Source organism: Desmodus rotundus, chromosome 11, assembly GCF_022682495.2.
Source record: "Desmodus rotundus isolate HL8 chromosome 11, HLdesRot8A.1, whole genome shotgun sequence".
NCBI classification, from domain to species: Eukaryota; Metazoa; Chordata; class Mammalia; order Chiroptera; family Phyllostomidae; genus Desmodus; species Desmodus rotundus.
Genome location: NC_071397.1, coordinates 12,709,007 through 12,734,558, shown reverse-complemented (window position 1 = coordinate 12,734,558; position 25,552 = coordinate 12,709,007). Strand labels below are relative to the sequence as shown.

The 25,552-nt window shown below is 41.1% G+C and overlaps 1 protein-coding gene across 1 annotated transcript in view; it reads left to right on the top strand.

The window, feature by feature from the left end:
- The window catches only part of CYP39A1 (cytochrome P450 family 39 subfamily A member 1), a 55,153-nt gene extending 31,036 nt beyond the window's left edge, over positions 1-24,117 (top strand). Inside the window, 4 exon segments of the mRNA XM_053914337.1 lie at positions 8,981-9,076; positions 9,924-10,012; positions 19,663-19,750; positions 22,213-24,117. Coding sequence (XP_053770312.1) covers positions 8,981-9,076; positions 9,924-10,012; positions 19,663-19,750; positions 22,213-22,284 — 345 coding nt within the window. The 3' untranslated portion in view covers positions 22,285-24,117.
- The last annotated feature ends 1,435 nt before the right edge of the window (positions 24,118-25,552 follow it).

Genomic DNA, 25,552 nt, shown 5'->3' with positions numbered 1-25,552 from the left:
TTCATGTGTGAGCGAAGTTCCAACTGAAAGACAGTTTCAGGCCACAGGTTACAGATATGAGAACAGATAGCAGGAATATCATGGGTAATGGCAACCGATGTTAGCAATCAGCAAGTGAATGAGGGACAGAGGCCCTTTCTGTGGGCCATGGAGGAGAAAATTCTCAAGCACACCATGAAAGGTACACAGCAAAACTTCAGTTCAACATTTCCTGAATCAATCAGGCAGAACAAAATATTTTTTCAGAGTGATTTGAGTTCGAGCCTGTAAGATCACATTGAGTCAGATTGTCACTCTTGTTGGGTTTTTTATACCCAGCTTCAGGGTGCGTGGATTCAAACCAAGAAAATTCTGTAGTAGGGGAACGTAAGAGAGAAAACGTCTAAATTTTATAAAGGCTGTAACTTGCTAAAGTCAGAGGAGACGTTGTTTGTGTAACTGATCTTACATAAATTATAGCATTTAGTTTTAGTGGGATTTTATCAGTTTTTGCTTTTTAATAATCAAATTCTTAATTCCTTTAAACTATGAGTATACAAGACTGCACTTTGAGAGGAAATATTCAAACAACTCAGTACAAGTAAAAAGAACAATGTGTCATTACTCTGTTACTATAATTTTTATTGAACTGTTATTTATATTCTATATTTATAATATGTTTATATTTACATTATGCAGGGTGAGGCCAAAGTAGGTTTACAGTTGTATGTGAAACACAGAATTTATTCTTGTATTATTATTTAGTATTGTATTATTTTTCTTATGAACAACTATAAACCTACTTTTTGCCCACTCCTGTATTTTTTATAGTATAGCCCCATTTATATTCTGGTTTGTAGATAATTACTTGAATTATAAAACTGTTATTATCTGCCCACTGGTGTCTTGATTTTTAGTTTAAGCCTACAGATCCTATAAATCTATTGTTAGATTTATGTCTAAATATTTCAGTAATTGTGGATCTTTTATAAATGGTATATTTTTAAAGTTTTTATTCTCCATTGTACATTACTTGTTTGTAGAAATGCAGTTGATTTTTTAAATATGTATTTTTTAAAATTTTTAATTAATTAATTTATTTTAGAGAGAGGGCAAGAGAAAGAGAAAGAGAGAGAGAGAAACATCAGTGTGTGGTTGCCTCTTGCATGCCCCCAGAGGGGACCTGGCCTGCAACCCAGGAATGTGCCCTGACTGGGAATCGAACCAGTAACCCTTTGCTTCACAGACCCGTGCTCAGTCCACTGAGCTACACCAACCAGGGCTTGCAGTTGATTTTTGTGTGTTGACCTTTACTAAACTCACTTAGTGGCCCTAGGGATGTTTGTGTAGATTCATTGGGAGTTTATATGTAGATAATATTGTCATGTCTTCCTTCCCTATCTGTATGCCTTTTATTTCTTCTTCTTGCCCTATTGCACTGGCTCTAACTTCCAGCACTGTGGTGAGTAACAGTGGTGACAGCAAATATTCTTGCTTTGTTCCTGATCTTAGTAGATAAACATTTAGTCTTTCACTGTTTAGTAGGATGTTAGCTGTAGGGTTTTTTGTAGATGTTCCTTATCAAGTTGAGGAACCTTCCTTCTATTTCTAACTTGCTAAGAATTTTATCCTGAATGGGTGTTGGATTCTGTCTAGTGCTCTTTCTCTGTCAACTACTGGAGTCACATGCTTTTTCTTCCCTAACCTGTTGGTGTGGTGGATTACACTTGACTGCTTTTTGAGTATTTTACTGTCCTTTCATACCTGGAATAAATCACATTTGATCATGGTGTATAATTGTTTAATACATTGTTAGATTTATTTTGCTAATATTTTGTTGAGCATTTTTGTATCTAAGTTCATCTGTAGTTTTCTTTACGTTTTACTGTATGCTGTTTTGTCTGGTTTCTGTACCGTGACAGTCTCTTCAAAGGTGTTTCATGCTTGTCCTCTCTCCTTCTCATAACACTCAGATTCCTTTCTGTCCTCCACCCTTCTTCCTTCTCCCATTTCTCTTCTTCCTCCTTCCCTTTCTTACTTCCTACCACCTGTCCTGCCTTATGAAAGACAGTAAAGAAAAGGTCAGCAATATAGTTCCCTTCTTTTCCTCCTAAATTCTTTTCTTTTTCTCTCATTTCTTATATCTGGTCTCATTCTCCAGGTTTTTTATTTTTTACCTGTAATTGCTCTCCTTTAAAGTTCCCATTTCATCTCTCCTAACCATACCCACCACCAACCCAGGAAGAAAAAAACAGTAAGGATTCTCGTATCTAAATTCTTATAAATTGTTTTCCCTGTCGCCTTTGGATTTCTTCTCTCTTACGAGTTGCAGTGTGGTCCATGTGGTTTTAACGCGTTCCATCTGGTGCTGTTCTAACCGATTGCTCTGCCTGCCACATCTGTGGCAGCTATGCACCCCTCTTCTCAGGCCTAGCGGTGCTATTTCTTTTGCTAAATATCTAAGATCATCACTGGATAATTTTATAATAAGAAATTTTTAATTTGTTATATAAATAGATTTTCTTCCCAGACACAAACTAAGCACTCTTAGGCACACACCACTTTCCAACCAATATAATGCACTCTTTCTGAAACTGTGTTCCTTCTGGCTCCTGCTATCCTTACCTTCGATATTCTTCTGCCATTCATTTATCTTGGTTTGATTAATTATACTCCAATACTTCTTCCCTCAAATGAACACTGCTTTGTCTTTATGGTTCTGCAATCACCCTCCTTCTTTTCCTTTGGCTTTCACCGTGCAGCCACCTGCAGCCTGTCTCCCATGTGTCTTTGTTTCCCTTCTAGCAGCGGGAGTTTCCACTGGGCAGATGTTGGTTTCCTGCTTATTCCGTTGTACTTTTCATTTTACGATCCTTGAAGATGACTCAGTTGATTTCCTCCTTTCTTGTATTTTTATTGTACCGTACGGTACTGGCACAAATGTATTTATTTTCCAACATAAAGTCTCTTGTCTCTTGACCAGCAACTCACTCATCTGATGGCTGGTACTGACACAGCACTTCGTATTCTGCCAGCCCTTCCCTGCTGGATGCCCTTCCTGCCTTTAAGCTGTTAGCTCTGGGGGCGGCTTTTAACCTCATATCCTTATCAGGACTGTTGGGGCCGTTAACATCACCTAGTTTTTTTACTTCAACAACTTGACCACAAGGAACACCCATCCTCAAACACATGCACATACACACTCAGGCACACCCATCCTCAACAAACACATGCATATACACACTCAGGCACACCCATCCTCAACAAACACATGCACATACACACTCAGGCACACCCATCCTCAACAAACACATGCACATACACACTCAGGCACACCCATCCTCAACAAACACATGCACATACACACTCACACACACCCAGCCTCAAACACATGCACATACACACTCACACACACCCAGCCTCAAACACATGCACATACACACTCACGCACGCCCAGCCCCTCCCCCAGGTGACTGCACTATGACACATATCCAGCTTTCTTTTGCTATGACATCACTACAGAAGTCTATGTCTCATCCGTAGTATAAAAGTCATTTAAAAAAGTTTTTAACATTATTTTTCACTTTTCATGCATCTAGAGAGTTTTCATATTTATTTCAATTGCCACATAAGAGTCCATTGAGCTAATAGCTTAAATATTTAATTATTTCCTGGCTCTCGAAAATGTAGTTTGTTTTCCTTTGTGATCACTTCAATGTGGTAATGACTCGCATTTTTGTGCAGAGTACATTTTCTTTCTTTTAATGATTATCCTTGAATTATGTTTTACTTGTGGATTACTGGGCCAAGAGTATAAACACATTTATGATTCACAACATACAGTTTTCTTACAAAGTCCAACATCTGTGGGATCCCAGTAAAAATTTTAAACTAGAAATAAGGGATATCCAAAATGAGCCAAGAAATTATTTTAAAAAATTAATAGTCTCATATCTCCACTTCCTAACTCACTCACACTTTCCGCCTAGAGTGCATGAGGCTCATTCTACTCATTTCCTTGCAGGCCCAGCATCTGGTGATGGTCACCTTGGCGGCCTGGACTCAGGCTGCCACCTGCCAAAGTTGTTCCAACACTCCTCTCTCATTATTTCTCACAACATCTTTTTCATATTTGTAAAAGGTACGGTGTTTCCTATACTTCCCGTGTCGCTTATAAACATGGCTGTTCCTCTTAGGAAACCCAAACTGATTTAATCACTGTGAATTTCTCCCCGTGGAGACAAGACTTTAATTTTAAAAATAATAACTTACACAGAGTTTTCTTCTTATGGCATAAGTAAAACTTGGTAATTAGAAAAAAGAAGCTGAAAGAAGAAATTAAAAATTGGTTAAAATTTCACATCAGAGCTAACTACTGTGAACACTTTGGTATTATTATAATTTCAGGGTTTTTTTCCTGTAGTATGTTTATTTTAAAAGTTCAATTGGTGTCATAATGTACTAATTTTTTAATAACCTGCTTTTATTTTACTTAATAATAGATCACAAGTAATCTTCTATGTCAATGAAGGACATCTAAGCCATTTGAATTGCAGCATAATAATCTAATACATGGACAGAGTATAAATTTTTAAATCAGTTCCTTATTTTTCATTATGTATATGACTTCCATTTTTCTCTATTATAAACAGCACAAAGATGAACATTCTTAGAGCTAAATGTTTTTGTATGTTACTATTTTCTTAGTATGAATTCATACAACTTGGTCATTTTAAGCTGTATGAATTTTCCAGATATATTTTGGTGGAATGTCTTTGCTGAATACACTATGTGTTCCTGGGGACTTGGAGTATGGAAAACATCTTGTGTGGGGCCATCTGTGTTGAGCAGTGGCAGAGGCACATCCGAGTTCTCTCCTGTGGGACAGCCGATCAAGGTGTCCCGCTATGGATGCTGGGAGTATTCTCCCACTGCCCTTGCCAGGGTAGTCTTGACAGGGGATCATCGCTTATTTTTGCTCCTGTATTCTTTTCTGTACTTTTTGGATTAAATTAAAATGAACAAACACTATCTGTTTTCTTTTATTTACTCCATTTTTCTTTCTCTTTAATATGCCACCTTTTGAAAACTCTTAAACTTCTACCTGTACTCTGTCTTCAAGGTTTGATATTTTTAGAACAAAGTTAACCTGCAAAAATACCAAAGAAAGGATAAACAAGGAAGTGCTGGAAAATATGAATGTTAGTAATATTATCTTCTCAATGTATTAAAACATGTTATAAAACTACAACAAATAAAGTGACATGATCCTGGTATCAGACCAGTTGTTCAGACCAGTAGAACAGGTTGGATAGACAACAAGGAAATAAAATCCTTTGTACATAGAATTTAATATAGAATAAATGAATCATCGTAAGTTAATGAAGAGGGAAGATATTAATTATATGGCTTGGGATGATTTGCTAAATATATGGCTTGGGATGGCTGTTTTTTTAATGTAGTGATTCTCAAACTTTTGGTCTTAAGATCCCCTTATACTTTTTAAAATTATTGACTATCCCAAAGAGCTTTCACATGTGTGAGTCCTACCTACTCACTATGAACTGTATCAGAAACCAAAGCTGACAAATTGTTAAAGTATTTATTTAGTAACTCATTTAAAAGAGCAAGAAACCTATTCCATGTTAAATTAATAGCATGGTTTTACGAAACGTTTTTCAAAACAAAAAGTGGTAGAAGAATAGTATCATTTTTAGGTTTTTGCAAATCTAATGCTTTGCTAAGAGAAAATAACTGAATTTGTATATATATGTCTGTAATCAGTCTATTGAGATAGATTGTTTTCATTGATGGAAATGAAGAAAATCCAGCCTCACATTGACAGGTAGCCCAAAAAAGGAGAGTATTTAGTAGCCTTTTCAGATATGTGTGGCAATTCTTTGATACCACCCTGAAACTCAACAGTGATAGCTTCTTAAAAGTTTGTTGCACTCTGAAAATATGTCAGTGAATTTTTGTACTAAATTATATTAAAACCCACTGGTCTCTCCTATACTTTGAATGGGTATTTAATTCAGGAGTGATGTGTGACCTTGCAGACCCTCTGAAAAGGTCTTGGGAACTCCTAGAAATCCCAAGACCGCCTTTGAGAACTACTATTGCCGAGAGAAGAGGGCTACCTGAGTTTAGGGATTAATCGGTGAAACCACAAAGCAAATGAACAGATTTGAACGTACAATCAAAAGTTAATGTCTTATTTTAAAAAGTATAACCCAAATTAAGTGTAAACCAAATTTTAAGAATACTTGTCAATATGTGTGTGGCACAAGGAGAAATAATTTTAATATTTAAAAAGTCACAGATCGGTAAGCGTGGAGGTTACATTAACGTGGATAGGACGTGAGTACAAGAGTTCATAGAAGAAAATAACATAACTGCTCAACAAATTTTAAGGAACAATTAGAATAGCCCATTAAAGATGTCAGATTAGCAGATAATGGGGCAATGAAAATGGCACACTCATATTACAGTTAGAAACATTTTGCTGCAAAATTTGAGGAAACAATTAAGCAATGGGTATTAATAGCCTTAAAAATATTCATGTCCTGTGTCTTCTGAACATCTGTGTTAAAAGATTTTATATGAAAAATGCTTTGCGGAAGAAGACTCTAGTGATGGCATTTATAATAGAAAAAAACAGTAGAAAATGATTAGATTAATTATGATTTAATCTACTCAATGAAAGATTAAACAGCCATTGCAGAGAAAAATTATTCACAATGACCGTACAATATAAAGAAAAAAATAGTCTTTAACTTTTAGAGTACCTACTTTTTTTTTTTAAGCCACTAAGCAGCCAAGCTTCTGGCCAAGAGCTAGGAGGAAAAACTGTGCTTCAGACCTTTTCCGGTAGAAACTTTATGCCTTTATAGGACTCCTTCTTTCTCTTCAAGATTCTGTACTCCTTGTATCCTCTTCTCTCTCAAAGGGCACAGGAGAGAGCCCTTCCTTATCTTTCCTCTTTAAGGAAGCCCCACTTCCAGACTAGGAGATGAAGCTCATTTGGTCTCACAGCATCTCCTTGTGGTGGGCTGGCCAGGGTCAATTCTGTTTACCAGAGAGATGCAGGAATTGCAACAAGTTGTGACTTCTCTTTGCTAGTGGTCTGTGTTCCAGGCCTATGACTGTTCTGCCTCCCTCTTGATCTTTCTCTTCATCTGTCATGTAAACAGTGACAGGGACTGTTTAGACTAGGCGTGATGACATCTGTTCACTCCGAGGGTTCCTGTGAACACAACCAGCTCTCACATCCTTTATGCCATTTGTCAGCCTGGCGTTTGCTGCTGCAACAGGCAAGTCTTCTGGTCTCCTCCCTGTTGCTAATGTTAATGGTGTTATTGAGGCCCTGTTTGGCATCTTTCTCTACTACATTGCTTTGTGGGCTGCAGCCATCAGCAGCCCCCAAGATATAATAATATGTCAGCTGCCACCAAAGAAGACAATGGAGTTGGGAAGGGAAGGGTGGGCTGCCTCCCTCCCCAGCTGATTCCTGATCGGAATCAGTCATGACCTCTCTAGCCTCAGTTCCAGCAGAGGGAGAACGAATGCACCAGACTGGGATCTCACAGGTCTCTCTCAACTTTACAAATGGGTACCAGTGCACCAGCAAGCCTCGCCCTCTTCCCAGCCTTGGATCTGACTCTCCAGCTGTCCTGGCACTGAAGTTAACAAACTCAAGCAATACTCAGCTCCCATCGGAGCCAGCAGGGGTTCTCCTGGGTGAAAAAATGATGGGCCCTCCCCATACCCCACCCACTCCCTGCTACCATAAAAAGACATGTTTTTTAATTGTGAGGTGCTAATTCTACATACATAAACTTGGTGTTTTGCAAATAGCTTGGGGACCCTTGAAAATTATGTAGAGTCACACAGACATGGCTTCTGATGGGTGGTGATGGGAACTGATGATAAAGTGGCTTCTCTCAGTGGAGTCGGTAGCTACCTAGTGATCCCACGCTGTGGGAGAGCTCTTTGCTGTATGGTCCCTGAGCATGGTGCTGTAAGGGTGAGTTTATGAAATGGCTTTTAGGTCTTGGTATATAGTTCACATACCATGAAACCCTATTTTAACATGAATGGAGAAGGATCATGCAGCCTTTCCTGTGTGAGGAATCACACTGCTTACCCTCAGCTCCATAACCACCATGGCCTCAAACACAAAACCAGCGAAATAAATGTACAACTCTCGCTTCGTTCTATGTCTTCCTAACCAGTTGTCCCCATAGTCCTTCTGCCCTAACAGCTGCTGCTAGAGGGAAAAAACCAAACAAACAAAGAATCCACCGACCCTGCCCTGACATCTTATGAGTGTCCCCAGGGGCAGGACACCTGCTGCTCCGGTCCTGGTCCTCAGTGCCACGGCCAGTACCCTGTCTGCGAGTCAGATCCTCCTGAGTCAGAATCAGGAGAGTCACGGCGGTTCCCATCACCAAGAACACTAGCTGCAGACCTCCGCATCGAGCAGCAAACCCTGCATTAGAGTGAACTGATGCTGGTTTCTAATTTATCTATTCTGATAAATTAGATTCTGATTAGATTGATCTATTCTGATTTATCTTACCTGATATTTTGCCCCCATGTAACTGACTCTGTACGTCCATGTCACTGATCATCAGGATTGCGACTCAGTCATTGCCTCAGTTGGAAAACAGAACTCTCCAGCCAGGAAAGAGTGAGATTTTATCACCATTGCTTCTAAAATGTGTGTGCCTTCACCACAATATAGTTGTAGCATTATTTTTAATGACCCAAGCTCTCTTTAAAGCAGGCTTCAAAAAATGACCTGGAACCAATTTTTCTTTTTCAGGTTTTTTTTTTTATTGTTGTTCAAGTGCAGTTGTTTCCTCCCCCCCCCCACTCCACTCCCTCCACCTCCCCACCTCAATCCTACCCCCCTTTGGCTTTGTCCATGTGTCCTTTATAGTTGTTCTGTCTGTTTGTTCTTAATTTCAATGTCTCTGGTTACATTTTTCTATCACAGAGTTACACCGTTCCTTTTGGTGACTTGTTGACGTTGTCTCCCTTTTGGCTACATAGAAACCCAAAGTATTTTCCTGGACCTGAGTTGTTCAACCCTGTAAGTTATTTCTTTCAATATATGTTGCCCTTTGATTTTAATATTTTTATGCTGAAATATGAATTCCTAAATGAACTATGACTATGTCATCGAGCAGCCATATTTCTCTAGTAATGAAGGCTACAAAATACAGACTAGATGCGCAATGTAGATGATGTACAACAAATCAGATACAAAGGCTTCTGGAATAAGCCTCATCAGCTTTAAAGTAAACTTTTATCTGAAACCCGCAGGGCGTGTTAAAGGAAATATGCCTGGTTCTGATAGAAGACTTATTTTATGTTCTTCAGGCAGTTGTTCCTGCTATTGGTTTCCAAGGGGTACAAAAAATAAAAATGAAACAAATTAAAACTGCGTTCTGCTGTTTCCTAGAATTGGGGAGTTAGGGCTGTGCGGAATCTGAAGAGGTCATTTGGTCTGTTCCCTGCCTTTAGGTAAAACTGTCAAAAATGGCATCCAGATGTATTTATTCTGAGTCCCAGGCTTCCTCCAACGGCAGGGCTGTCAGCGTCTCACCACTAAATTTATAACCAAGGGCGGGGTTGTGATGGAGCCTGAGGCCCATCGCAAATGTTCTTCCTCTCTGAGGTCAGTTCTGTGGTTCATTTACATTGTCATTTACACTTGCCACTTAACAGAATTCTTTTGAAACCTTTTCATTTATTAGTTATGTTCCCAAATCATAATTGTGGCTGATATTAATAACAGGTTGGAAAAAGTTACCAACAGCCCTGCAACTTTATATGTGAGGATTAGCTGTACAAGGTCATTTTTAGCCTAGAGAAATAAAGTGAAGCTTATTTATATAAGGCTGATTTGGGGAAAAAAAAATGTTTTCTTCCCACAGGAACGTTGGAAAGAAGCAAATTTAGAGAAGCATGCTTTCTTGGACTACTTCATGGCATTTGGAAGCGGGAAGTACCAATGTCCTGGAAGGTCAGTGAGACAGCTGGGCCGCATTTACCCACAGAGTCTGCAGAAAGATGATGGCTCAGAGCGGAAGAGCTTCGGCTTTGCTTTTCTTTGTTATCAGGCTGCAGGGAAAGCCAGGGTACCACATTTTGTTTGGTTGGCCGGTCGTGTTGTGCGATGTCTCTGTGAGAACGTCTAACGTGGCTTCTGTTAGGAGACCTCCCGAGAGCAAAATATTACAGTTGCAGCCGCCAGGCGGAAGCTGGGTTTAGGTCTCCAGTGCTCGGCTTTCATAGACGGACAGTTCAAAGTCATTCGAGTTTTACCTTTTTTAAAGATTAAGATAGAGGTATGTTCTTTTTTTAACTACAACCTTACTGTGGACATTTGTTGGGATTACAGAATGTCTTTAGCTTGGAACATAGCAGCAGCTTACTAAATGGTTTTTGTTTATTGGTTTGGTCTGGTTCTATAAAAACTTTTCTTTTATACCTTTTGTAACTAAATTAATCTGGCACCCAAGACTTCTCTTCAGCGTGATGCCCTGTTCTAAGGCAGGTGTTCATCATTTAAGGGAAGGTAGTTGATGCTTATTTATTCATGCAGAAACTCCTCTGGACATCTCGCCTGTGCCAGGCCCTCTGCTAAGCGTTGGGGATAGAGCCGTGAGGAAGGTGGACATGGGCCCTGACTTCACAAAACTCGCACTCTACATTAAATAAGCCCCATTTCTTCACCCCTGCTGACTCTGTTAGAGAACTACTGGTACCTGTTGGTAACAAAATCTTACTCAGTGGATGTGCAAAATCCTTAAAAAACCTTATATGGTTTTCTCTCTCTCTTTCTCTTTATGTCTTTCTTTTTCTCACTCATCCTCTTTCCCTGTCTCCCTCTCCCTCCCTCTCTCTCTCTAAAATCAATCAATAAAACTTTTTTTAAATCTTACTTAGAAAAGTAAGTCTCTTAATGTAAGAAGTCAGTTGCCTTTCTTGTTTGAATAGTAATGGCAGCCCGTAGCTGCCGTTATGTCTCACCCCACAGCATGCACTCACTGTACCCCTCCTTTGTTGAATGTTTTACGGTATCAGTACGCTTTTAGTAATATCCACCTCCCCCAAAATGGTTTCAGTTAGACTCAGCCAGTCAGGATAATTTCGTCTTTCTTTTTTAGAAGTTATTGTAGGAGCCTAAGGGTAAGCAAATCGTTGCCTAGTGTTTCCCAGGAGATACTGTTTGGTGTAAGTAGTTGACCTAAACTGGCCAATCAGACTGGCCTAAACTGGCCAATCAAGAGAAGGAGAGACTTCTCTTCAATGGTTAGGAGAGAGAGGCCTCTTTCGTCCTTTCCCATTAGACGCAAACAGGAAAGCAAGCAGCCCCAGTTGTTACTAGCAGCAGATTCAGGTGGAACAGGCCTTACGATGGTGTGGAGTGTGTCGGGGGCAGAACGGAGACGTGGAAAGCACGGGTCCACGCGATATTCTCACCGAGTCATCGGTTTTGAGGGTCCCATCTACTTCTTGTTATGTTAGCTAATAAATGTTTTTATTTTATAAATAAGAATAATATAGCATATGTATTTATTATCTACAAAAATGTTCATTATTTGTAAGGCAGTTTGAGTTGGAGGTTTTATTGTTTGGAGCTGAAAGCATGCTGTCATATCCACTGAAAAGCTTCAGAGTAAACATTGTAACTGAGTGTGACAAACAAAAACGGCAGTAATAGCAAAAGCCCCCCAAATAATTTTTACTTATAGTTTTACTTTATATAAGTAAAAATAACATTACTTTTCCTTATATTATTATATTATTTTTACTTTAGATAAACAGTTCTTAAACCAGCAACACATTTATTATTTCTATCACTTATAAGTGTCAATGTTGTAGAGTAGCTCTTATAAAGAGAATAGATATTACTTGTTTCAGGTTCCTTTTACATATATTTCCGAGTGCAGCTAAACAGTTTATTGGAACCATCTTTGAAATTGACCTAGAAATATTTTCAGCTAAGGTCTGAAATGCTTGGCAATAAAGCATGTAATATGAGCCAGTGGTCAAGTGATGACTATTGTTTGTTAGAAGAGCTGTTAGGACATTACTGTGATATCTCAAGGCTGAGAGACATTTGCTTGGTTTTGAGAGTGGCAGGGACAATAGAGAGAACCATGACATTTCAGCTCAATCCATAATAATATCAACAGTTATATCTTGTGTAAATAATAATTTACACAAGAAAATGTGTAAATTTTTTGCACTAGAAACTTCATCCCACAAACCCTTAGTATAATCCCCAGAAAATGACACCCACTCTCAGTTTGTGTACCAGGACCCAATTTATTTTCTCCTGTACCAAATAATCAGTGAATCGGAGAGTGGTCTGTAAAGTCACTGACGATCGAAGTTCCTCCTGAACAGATTCTCGTGGCCTTGCAGCTGTCACCTTGGAGTTCAGGCCTTTAAGGCAGCGTGAGAACCCCTCTCACAAGTGAACACAGAAGAGTTTGATGAATTTACTCCACAGAGTAAATAAGTACAATAAATAAGTAAAAAGTAAGTAAGTAAATAAGTACTGAGTGCTGCCATCAACTGCCAACTAAAAACCAGAATGGCCAAACTGTCGTTCCTTCTCCAGATAGTGGGAGTTCTGAAAATACATTTGGAGGAAGAACCCCCTGCTAGGCACCTTCCTGGAGCTGGGAAGCTCCTGGGTACACACAGCAAGGGAGCTCTTCCTAGTGATTCTATTGCTGGAGAAGAATGGCAGCTTTGCAGAAAAGCAGGAGAAAGGAGCATGAGCTCCCAAACCTCTTCGGCAGTGGTAACGTGCAGAACGAAGAGTTGCACTGTAGTGGACATTGTCCTCTGAAACTATGAATTTAAGTGGAGAAACAGGACAGGGATTTCTATTGTTGTGTGAGTGTCTCTGAGAGCTGATGATCTTAGCAGAAAGGGATGTGCTTGCTAGACCCAACCCCTGGAATCTACACCAAAGCCAGCAGTCTTGATTTTCCTTGGTTCCCATCCATGCAAGAGGATGCCTGGGTGGCTGTGTCATTATGCTAATTGATAGGGGTTAAATTCCAGTGTAAAACAATCACCCTGATTGTTGGCAAGATTAACCAGTTTACAAAGACATGCTTGGATGTGAAGAGGGTATATAAGAGCAAGGATGCAGTACTTGAGAAGTGGCAATGAAGCATGGGTTCCCTGGGGCTAGAAACTGACTTCCACCTCTTTGTCTGTGTTTGACTCCCACATGCATCCCAGGGCACTGGTCTTAAATTACTAATGAAAATCACACAGCTATTGGAAAATTAATCCAAACACAGGTCCAGCTGATAGTAGATTGGTAATAGTGTTATTCAACCTAGCAAATACCTGTTGAGCACCTGGTATTAATATGATTATTATTTCATTTTGTAAATATTTATTGAGTGTGTACTGCATGTCAGGGTGGGGCTCTTTAGGAGTTATCTTGGAAAACAAAAGAAGGGATGAAAGTCCTTCCCCTCAAGGATCTTACAGTCTAACTCAAGTCAGTTTATTAAATACCAGGGAGATTCAAAGACACATAACATTCCTGACTTGCTTAGGTGGTTGGGGAGATGAGACACAGCAACACGAAAAACAAGCTCTGCTTAACAGCATAAGATAGCGCGTGAGAAAGGCCGGAGGAGTCACGTGCACTGTAATTGCCAAGGAGTTGCAAGGAAGGGGCATTAGAAGGGGCTAAATGGGAATGATCGATAAACAGAGTAGATGAAAGCACACCTTCCCGACGGGCAGTGGTGTCAACTTAGAGGGGAGACAAACAGTGAAGTACCCAGAGGAATGTAATGGACCTGTATGTTAATGGGAGTGGGGCAACTATATATTTGGGTTTGTGAGGCTCTGAGAACAGTTGTTTCTATATGTTTATTTTAAAGATAATGTGATTTTAATAATTGTGCCTTAATAAAATATCTCCGCACAATCTTGTATTTGAGAAGTACTGTAAGCAGCTCTTCCTTTTATACTTAGAAATAGCTGATCACTTTTGAGGAGTGAGCCAACTCATTTCCCTATGGATTTCATGAGATGTTGCAAATTCAATGTACGGGGTGGGCAAAAGTAGGTTTACCGTTGTAAGTCTGCAAAACAGAGTTTATTCTTGTATTATTAGTATTTATTAATTATTGTGTTATTTGTATTACAACTGCAAACCTACTTTTGTCCACCCCATATTCTAAGGAATTTGTTGCACAAACAAATGCATCCCCTCAATTCCATTTCTTAAATAGAATTGCATTTACTTACACAGATCTGTATTTACGTACATGGTTGTTACCTAACGTGTTCACCATGGTGCGCCCACGTCCTGGAGGGCATGTGAAAGGGTCAGGATGAGGGCGGGCAGGGGAGATCCAGTTAATACCAGAGTCCTTTGTTAATTTCTAGCTGTGCTTCTCCCTTCCCTCTGCTTTACTAAGGAGTAGTGACTCACGCAGAGGAGCTCAGAAACCACTGGCAAAATTGCAGTCGTTACTTTTCTCGGCCATTTTATTTTGACACTTCATTACGAGGCTAAGATTTAAGCCTGTCAAGAACAAAAGAAGCACTTCGAGAGTGATTTTTGATAGTCCGAGAGGCCAAAGTGCTTCTAAAGTAAACATGTTCATTTTTGAGCAAAATTTCAGAGAGGACTCTCTTTTCCTTTTATTTACAAAATAGGCCTCCAGCCCCTCTGTGGTGCACAGAGTACCTTGGCCAGATTTCTCGATGAAGGGAAAGAAAGGAGACTTCGTCCTGGTGTGTCCTCCCCACCCCTGCTGTCTTTTGTGACAGGCTCTCGTCCCTCATCCAACTCAGTGACTGCGCTTCAGTTCCACCTCTTGAATAGGTGTCTGTGCTCCCAGAAGAAGACTGGAATGAAAACTGTACCACATCACAACGCAATGTGCCCATAAGTGCTCTGTCGCCATGGCGCACTGTTCCTAAGCCAATCCTCACATCCCATCACTGTCCCCTCCCTCCCTCCCTTCCCACAGAGATCAGGTTAGGTGTTGGCTTATGTTTTAAGCAGGAAAATTAACGACTAAGGTTTCTGTTGGGACTTCTGGGTCCAAAATAACTAACCCTTGCCTGTAGGATGTGACTAAGGCATGGCTTGGTCCTGGAAACGGTTGGCAGCTATTTTGAGACTACAGAAGTAGACAGTGTTAGGATGAAGCTGGCACCATAGAGCAGAGCAGCAAAAGCAACCTGGCTTCCTGGTAACACGGCCAAGCTCCTGCAGCCATCTCTCCTATGGCCATCCCCAGCTCTAGATGCATTCCCTTATGTATTGAAACCAGTCTGACGTGATTTTTCTGTCACTTGCAACCAAAAGAATCCTAAGTAATATAATTTCCTTTAAACAAAACAAAAAGTTTTCTTTCAAGATTTATTGAACTCCATGAAATAATATATACTAACCACATCAGTTAATAGCTTTCTAAATACCTTGTGCTTTGTGAAAGGGCCGAGTTTCATGTACTTCGGGTATCTCACAAAACAAAAGTGAATGCCACTTCTTAAATTTTTCCTGGAAGTTCTGAAATTCAAAATATATTGAGATCATTCCTCTTTGGTGAGTACTTGATCTTAAGTCAATGCTGTTCCTTTGGCCTTTTCTTTTTTTCCCCAAGAAGGAATATCCACATTTCTAGCTCATAGCTCATACATAGGGGAGCTTCCCTTCTAGGAGGAGTAGCTGTAGCACTGCCTTTGGAGCAGTCCTGGCCACAGCTCTGAAATACAGTGACCTCAGAGAGTTTCCATCCTCTTCTTTTTCATGTGTTTATTTCTTATTTTCTCTTCCGACCTACCCTATTCCATTCTTCTCTTCCCACGTTATTCTGTTTTCTCCTCCCTTATTTAATCTGAGCATCTACCTGCCCACTCTACCAGATGATGCCCACACCATCATTCCCGATCAAAAGCTTGGTACCTTAGCTAGCCATAGCGTTACGAGTAGAGCTGAGATATTCTATGTAATATTAATTTTGTGCACTTAAACGGAAAGGTTTGATCCTCTATTATCTTTTGACCTATTTTTCCCCTTTCTCCTGGTCCTCTAGATCAGTGATTCTTAAAGTATGATCCCTCCCAGACCGCCAGTAGTAACATGACCTGTAAACCTGTAAAAAAATGCAACATCTCAGGCCCTTCCTGACACCTACTGAATCAGAAACTTTGGGAGCGGGGCCCAGTGGTGTGCAAAGTTTTAACAAGCCCTCCGTGTGATTCTGATACGTGCTAAAGTTTGAGGACCGCTGGTCTAGATTATTTTGCCTCCTGCCACCAAATTGATTATATTTTCCTAAAAAATGTCTCAGGGGGAGGAGGTTGTGGGAAAAGTACTTCCCCTTTAACTCCAATAGCCACGCTTCAGGGAAGGGTGCCTGTGAAAGTATGTGTGCATGCTGCCTTCTCTGAATTCCAGGGCAAGATCATTCTATTTTCATAAGCTGCAGCTGGTAGCAACTAGGAATATACTTCAGAGCCCTTGTTCCTGGCAACAGTGGCCGTTTTCCAGCCCATGCTGGCGCTGCCCTCAATGACTTCAGGAGAGGGATTCAGTCTCACAACCAAGACATCTAAAACTAGCATCATAATGTCCCCCGGTCCTCTCATCCCTTTAGTTCTCTGTCACTTCTCAATGGATCCCTGTACCCGTAGACACCAGGGCTTTTAGGGTCACCCTTCACTCCTCTTTTTGGCCTTCCGTATCCATTTCTTCCTCCTACACCAGATTTTGCGCTTTAGCATCAGGTGATGTCATAAACCTTCTCCCTGGCTCTATTGTCTCTTCCTTCAATCCCTCTTACTCACCACATGCAGAGTCATTTTCCTTAAATATCATCTCCGATTGCCATTTTCTTGTTACAACTCTGGTGCCACTGCCTTCAGGCCAAACCCGTTAGCCTGGCACTCCGGCTCTCCAAATTCCAATGCCGGTTGTACCTTCCAGACCATCTGGGACAGCCCTCCCCAGAGGGTCTCCTGTCTGTCCCCTAACTGCAGTGGCCATTCCTCCCCTTGCTCACGCTATCTGCTGGGTCAGCAATGCCTCACTCAACAGGTCTGCTTATTTAGAGCCTGTCCTTCCATCAAGGTCTAGCTCGAGTTTCACCTCCACATGAGGTCAACATGGATGACTCCAGGTTGGAGTACTCTCTCCAGACTCCAAATTTCCCCAGGCCTTTCATCCTGTCTTCAAAAGGTAACAATCGAACACCTTTATTTTCCACTGTGGCCTGGAAACGGCCATAGGCAGAAGCTGGGGCAGTCACAGGGCTCAGCTCCTTTCCTCCTCTCTCGGGACATTCTCATCCTACACTGCGTCTTGCCCAGTTTTTGAGTGTAGGACAGCCTTGACTCTTGTTGCTCCATCATGGCCACGAGTGGACATTTTAATTTGTAAGAAGTTAGACAAAAATTTAGTTGTGGGAAATTCTGAACCTATACACAAATTAGCAAAATTGCTTTTTCTTGGAATTGCTGCTTCATTTGATTTGAATCAGTAAAGATCGCATGTGTTCTATTTCACAGACATTGATGCTCTGTTGGAATAAATTATCTTTAGCATTTACAAGTAAGTAGGGTTAAAGTATTATTACTTTAAAGTAATTACTTTTAAAGTATTAAGTAGGGTTAAAGTATCGTAAGTATTCATGAAGAATTGATGTGGTATCCAAGTGGGTTGTAACAACAACCGGGGTGCTCCAGATTTCATTTGAACTAAAATATAGCCAACATGTTTCAATAACACCAGTGGGAAACAAATCTAATTACCTGATATGAATATCAGATCATTTATATTCATTTACTCATCTGATCCAGAAACGCTGAGGATTTAAAGATAAATAAGACATAGTTTCTGCTTCCTGCGAAGGTTGTAGTCTATAGGAGGAAATAGACATAAAAATGATTAACTGTAATTTGGTAGGATATAGCAGGATTGTAGGGTAAGGACACTAGTTGAGGGATATAGAAAGTGCCAGAGAAACACAGAAAAAGTTGAAAAGGGCAGGAAATTAAATTAATAAAAGGCGTCACCTCCCATCATCTATTCATTTATTTGGTTACTGTCAGTAGGCACCAGTGTGTGCTCTGCACTGCGCTAAGGCCCAACAGTACAGCTCCTCCTCCAGGAGAGACATCGCTAATCATCACAGGGAGCCACAGAAATGGACAGGAAGGGCGCCTCAGCCCAGAGGCAAGTGATCAGGGACTGCCTCCAAGGGAGACAGAGAGCATCACCATCCAGGAACCTTCAGGTGCGCAGAGGGGCAAGAGCATGGGATTCCAAGAGAAGCTATTGGATAAATAGCTAGAGGGCAGGTCTTTGAGGGCTGGTTGTGGGTTTTTTTTATAGCATTTGGAGGAAAATAGGTAGCTTCTCTCTCCCTCTCTGTGTGTGTGTGTGTGTGTGTGTGTGTGTGAGTGAGAGTGATAGATTTATGTCTTAGGAAGTTCACTCCAGTGTAGAATGGAGGGAAGTGAAACTGGAAACAGAAAGGCCAACCTGGAAGCTAAACTGATTCAGTAATCCAGGAAATAAATGCATAAATGATAAGGACCACAGCGAGGGGGGAGTGGAGGGATGGGAAACAAAGGGATAAGGAGAGGGAGTGGGAAATTATTTAGAAGATACAACAAATGGTCCGGTGCCTACCTGGATATGCAGGGTGATGGGGAGGATCGAGTCTATGATGCCTTCCAATGTTCTGACCTCTAGGGCTAATTGTATTCACTGGGGCCCATGACCTCTAAAGGGGTTCGCATACCCTGGGGAGAGCTCAAGACAACCCACTGGGGTGAAAGAAAAAGTAGCAGGGTTCCATTTACATTTTTCTCAGTTTTTTAGTTTCTATTTGTATGTGTCTTACAAAGCAGACAGTTAACTCACACAGCAGCATTTGCACATAATTTATGGGGAACTCGCGGTGCCTATAGAAGAACATTTAGGCAGTAATTTCCAGGGCAGTGAGGGTCTAGACCAGACAGGACTGCCCAACAGAATTTACTGTGATCATGAAAACACCAAACATGTACTGTCCAGTACAGTAGCCGGCAGCCACACAGGACTTTGGAGCACTTGAAATATGACTAGCGCAGCTGAAGATCTGAAAAAATTATTAATTTATTTAAATTTAAATAGCCCCATGTGGCTAAGGGCTACCATTTGGAAAGCACAGACATAAACCTAGAAGAGACGCCGGGCTTCCATTTATTAAGGGCGTTACTGGCTCAGCGTGTTACACACACTGTTAGGCAACTCAGACGTCCCAGCTCCCCGGCCGAGCAGACAGCTTTATTCCGGCGCAGCTCAGACTCACTGCGAGTTCGGTTCCAGTCCGCTGCGATAGAGGGGGTCATAGCTCTTTTGCTGGGAACCTAGTGAAGGGTTTCTGCCTTCCGTTTGTAAACACCACCACATCTGTGCAGGTCAGTAAAGTGGAACACTATAAAGTGAGGTGTGCCTGCGGAAGAAAAGCGTGAGCTCTTCCTTTATCCTTTAGGTAGTCAAAGGTTACATTGCAAAGAAGAGTTTATATTCGCTTTGAAGTATGTCTAGACATTCTCTACTGGTAGAGAATATTTATTTACCTTTCATAACCAAGTAACAGTTTTATGTTTTTCTTTCAGGTGGCTTGCTCTGTGAGAGATTGAAATATGTATTGTTTTATTATTTTATTATTATGACTGTAGTCTTCTAGATCCATCGCCAAAACAGGTGTTTTCAGAATTTTGAAGAGTATGACTTTCAAATTTGGTATCAACTCTCATCCCTTGGTTTTAATTACTAGAGATAAGCTACTGATTTCCTCACTTAGCCTGATCTTCACAGGCGCCTTAATTGAGGCAGACTGAGACGACCCTCCCTTCACTCCGATCTAATCTATGTGCTCCATCATCTCAGGACTGGGACTAACAGCAGTGTTGCCACCGCTTGGTGTTGCAGCCTCTTCTACGAATTTACCGACTTTAACCCTGGGTTAAATAAACATGGCCTTGCTGTTGAGCTTGTGTCCCTAGAAAGGTGTGTGTGTGAGCCCAAAAGTGAACCATCAGTTTCGGAGGCAAGTCATAGCCCTTGGGCCAAAACTAAACCGACGGTAAAAACGGTGACCCAAAAACTGAAAAGGCCATGACTTTTTCCAGCCTCTGACCATTGAGTATTCCAGTCATTTAACGCCTCTGTTTTCTGTAGTTCTGTTCTCCTAAACCAACAGCTCTCAAACTGGTGGGAGCATTAGAATCACCTCTGGGTCCCCTTAGAACTCAGCCTACTGGGCACCCCCACCCCTCGATTTTCTGATCTGGTTAGTGGGGAGAGGGTCAAGAATTTCCATTACTAACGAGGTCTGGTGCTGCTGCTGCTGCTGCTCTGGACAGTTGGAGGACCACTGTCCAAAGAAATAAAGGGAAATGCAGTTTAATTCCAAATGTTTGGAAGTCATTTGGGAAACTCTGGGGAATGGGAGCTGTTTAAACTGAGGGCGAGGCTCAGAAAATAAGCATCGCAATCGCAGGGCTATTCACATAGGGTGTTGTGCTTTGGTTTATGCTTGATGTAATGAAGCTACTGTATGGAGGGATCAATGAGACTCCCGGGTGACATTTCAATAGAACTTACGTAAGTGCATAAGTGACGCACACAATGTCATATTAGTCACAAAGGTACATATTTCAGCACTTTCCCTTGATTTCCCTTGCACTTCTATTTTGAGAACAAGTAACTATCAGTCACGAGGAGCTCTCAAAATCCTACAGTGAAAAGGAATCAAAACACCCTTCATGAAGGTTTTCAGCTGAGTGCAGTATTGTTAGCAAAATGAAAATCAGGGCCCAGCTTTATAGACACCAAGTACTAGTCCCTGGTCCCCCAAGTTAGATGTCACAATTTTGCCCAGGACTGACTCAGCATTCGACTATTTTCCCACCAGCAAGACACAGAAATGCCTTTTCAGGTGAGAAGAGTGACATTCGTCAAAACCATGTGACACCTGATACTGGAGATGAGGAATTTTGACCAGATCTTTAGACGAGATTGTTCCCAGCACTTTCTTCCTCGCTAAGAATTCTGTTACTTGCCTGTGTTATACTGTTTTACACATATCCTATTTGTTTTGATACTATCAAGAACATTTTTTTAAAGAAATGCTACTCAGTTTGTCAAAAGTATAGGTCTAAGAGAATTCTCATGATCTCAAAGGGCATTTTATTTCATTAATCCTTATTCTAGAAAGAGAAAGGTCAATTAAATTATTTGACTTGTTTTTTTGGAATACTAGGTTGTAAAATGAGATCAAAATGTGATCAAAAACTGGGGAAATGATCTTCAAATTACCAAGTTCTTGCAGGGCCTGGGAGGGGATGGGTTGCCGGGGCATGTTCTGAACACTCCTCTTCCTACGCACAAAATTGTGGCTGCAATTTCGAGTCCATGGAAACCCTGCACTCATTCTCTCAATTCCCCTGAAAGTCTCCTTGCTAAGGAGCTCATTCTGTGCCCAGTTGCAGTCAAACTGGACAGTAGACTGATGACTGAAATTGGATCGATCTCCTCTTTCCTCCCTTCGCATCTCCCCCTCAACCCTCAAGGCTGACAGAACAGGTTGCTTTTCCTTTTCAGGCTTTTAAGTCTCAGGAATCTCTGCATTATTTGCAATAAGCTGACCTGCTCTCATCTCCATATACATTCATTCTTTATTCATAACTAGAGAGAAAGAATCAGAACATTCGCAGCCCACAAAGTATTCTTTTGGAAGTTACAATCTTTGGCATACTGTAATAGTGATTCATTCTTACCACCAACACCTCGTTGCTTTTTAAACATCCGTAACATGTGGCATAGAGGTCTCACCCAGCAATTATAAATGAGCTGCCACAGTGCAGGGCCGGAAATGTAGGAAGAGCCTTACTTGTGGCATCCTCTTTAGCTAGACGAAGTGAAGGGAGGGTGGCAGGTGAAACAGTGATGGGATTGCCGTTAGAATAAGGGATTGCCTTCTTTTCTGTCCCTTGAATGGGAGACTCACATTGATGAAGCTCATCAAGCAAACACTCCCAATCTTGTAAATCTGAACTCTGTACCTTTTAGGGATAATTATAATATAATTGGATACACCTTAGGTCTAAAACTGTTGGCTTTGTCTCCTAATTTCCACATGTCTTCTGCCTTTCTGCTTCTAGCGTTCTCTCCATTTGCTGGGTGTCCAGCAGCCAGAAGGACAATGCCGAATTGAATATAAACAGAGAAAATGACCCCTGGTCTAAGGAGGGCCAGGCCGTCCAGAGGAGTGACGTTTCCTCATCCATGAGCCTGGCAGCACCTAGGCCCGAGCGTGACCAAAACAGGCTGCTGAACTTTGCTTTAGTGTTCAGGTCTAGCAGATGGCGACACGGTGCCTGTGTTTGGAATCTCAAGGGTGGACCGAGAATCTGACATCACTCTCACTGATAGAAAGACCTGAATATGTGGTTTACAAAAAATGTTAACTGATCAAGAGGAAGAGGCATTTCTTAAGAAGTTGGAATTTGGTTCATGCAAAATTTTAACTTTACATGGAAATAATACCATTGAATGAAGACCTTAATGCATTAATTCTGTGAAGGCCATGTGCTTAATTTCTGTTTTCAGAAAGGCTAGCATCAAAAAATATTCAGTAATGATTTCTGGAAACTCTATGTTTCTTAATATAATTCTTAACTAGCAGTTGGAATTATTAAGCTCTATTAATATAATTCTTTATTGTAAACAGGTCTAATGTTCAAAGTATAGTTTTCTAAGACCTGTGAAGACAGGAAGCATGTCTTACACTCGTTTCTACACTCGGCCACATCGAGGACAGCTCCTTCTCTATCAGGCATGTTTAATAAATGTATGTATATTGATACATTGATTTGTATTTTAATTAAGGTAAGAGCACTCTTTTAACGCAAGGTGTTTGTAATTCCAGTGTAAGATGATGTCTTTGCTAATGTGTGGGAATACAATGATGTGTCAAGGTGAATAACAACGTTTGACTCTATTCCTTGCCTTATGCTCGAAATATTTACTACGAGATCCAGAAAAGACATTCTGTCACGTTCAAGGGAAGTGTGTCCCAATAATAACAGAGCGATCGGTGATGTCATGACTTGCCCTCTAACATGCAATAAAGCGCTGCTTGCCTCCTTTATTTCACAGTTAGTAAGCTTCGTAGTGAGTGCATGCTGGCCTCCGGACCACTGGCTCCCTGCGCTAGAATTATCTCATGGGGCTGGCAATGATCGCTTAGTCATTTATTTCCTACCAACAAGCCGATGACTCCCTAGGAGAAAATTAAGTACTTTGGAGTATATTAACTCTTCCAGACCAATAGTGATTTTGAACCTTAGCAAGCAGCTTCTAGCTCAACTTAGCAGGTGTAGGGGTCCGGAGACCAAAGCGGCTGAAGAAAGTGCAGATCTGAGAGTTGCAGACTATAATCTGGCAAATTCCACTGACCATGGCAGGTGTGTTCCCAGGGAAGGCTCACAGTAAAACACTGTATTTGCATAGGATACACACTTCAGCTGAATTTGCAACCAATCAGGGCTAGTGTTTATCTCATTATTGCTTGGTCAAGGATGAGTGTTAGCTGACACGTTTATGCGCTATAAAAAGGATGCACCACCATTTAGTTCTGCAATCCTGTCAGTAAATACATGAACTCTTTCGTGCCAGGCTACCAAATAGAGATGAAGATACAATCTGTGTCCGTTTCCTCCCTTGGGACAAGGAAAAGGAGAGTTAAGATTTTCTCTGATTTGCTTTTTTTTTTTAATTCACATGTGTCACAACAGCTACCGCCACAGGGATGCTCTGCATCTAGGTGACCTCACACTGTGTGAAAACACGATCAAAACTGCATCCAGAATTCCATTCTCTTTACCTGGCCGGCTCTGCAGCCACCCTCACATTCCCCAGCTGGACCTGTCACTCCGCCCCTAACTACTTGTCCTCTGAAACATTAAATCAAGACAGTCTGTCCCGTCTCCAGAGCCTTCTACCCTTCCAGTTCGCTCACTCATTTATTCTCACAGCACTTACTTGTTTGCTTCCCCGGGAGCCTCGTTCTCCAACTGACTACTTCTTATCAGACTTCCTCCGCCTCCACTCCCTTCTCTCCCCACCAGACACTCCTTAGGTGACCTCCATCCCCATGACCTAATCACCTCCCGAAGGCCCGGCCTCCTCACACCATCAACTTTGGGGATGAAGATTTGAACATAAATTGTGGGGTTGCGGGGAGGAGCAAACATTCAGACCATGGTAGGAAGTAATCCTCCACGGTTGTTTAACTTTCTCAGGAGAGTCCGCTATGGGTTTTGCTCCAATGGAGGACCCTGGACAGCACTCACCCATGAGGTTCAGGTGAGCCCTCTGCTCAGAGGCCTCGCTCTTCTTGGTTAAGCAGCCTGAAAGTCTGTAGGTGGGTGTAGACCAACACATCGGGCTTTCCTTAGATCAGTATCTTCAGTTTAAAAAATGTTTTTAGAATCAATGTCTCTATCTTTATTAAATATTGGGCTTGGGATAATTTTTTAAAACTTTATCAGAGTTTTGTTGTTTGTTTTACAGTCATTTTTTGGTGTTTTAATAAATGGCTACAGGTTATTTCTGACAAAAGTACAACTTTATGGCCCTGACCAGGTAGCTCAGGTGGTTAAAGCATTGTCCCCATGCACCAAGGTTGCAGGTTTGATTCCCAGTCAGGGCCCATAGAAAAATCAACCAACATATGCATAAATAAGTGAAACAACAAATAGATGTTTCTCTCTCTTTCTTCCCTTTTCCTCTCTCTAAAATAAAATTTTTTAAAGAGTACAACTTTATGTATAAACTATTTGTTTTCTTAACAAAATGCCTACTACTTTCTAGAAACCAATGATATGACCTTTTGTCACATAACAATTACTATGTGTCTGGAACTTTGCTAAGCCTGTTTCATCCACCCACTTATTTTATTCTAATAATAATACAATTTGTTAGGTTTGTTTCTATTAGAATCACTTTACAAATGAGAGAAGGGGAGCTCAGAGAGACTGGGTGACTTACCTGAGGTCACACAGCTAGTAAGCAGCAGAAGCAGGATTTGAACCTAGGGAGTCTGGCTCCAGAACATGTCTTCCTAACAGCAAACAGCACTGCGTGCTTGCTAAAGAGAACCTGTTGCCCACAAGAGATAGCAGCTTTTACCTTGTCGTCATCATAATCCACACTCTTGGTTTTCTCTTAACTTTTGGGGGGAAAAAGGAGCTAATTTGCTGTGTGGCCTTCATTACAGATGAAGAGGACAAAGACTGTGTGTACCAGTTTCCTTCCTCATCAGCTTTCTTCTCCAGGAGCCCCAGCCCCTTCCCCTTTGTGGGAACCATGCAGTAGGCTGGCCTAGAATGAAACCTAGCAGATGACTGTTTCAAGAAAAATACCTGATAAAAATGCCTGTTTCTAGTAAGGGCATACAAATGTAAATGTTGAACACGTTCTGAGCTCTGATGACATGTC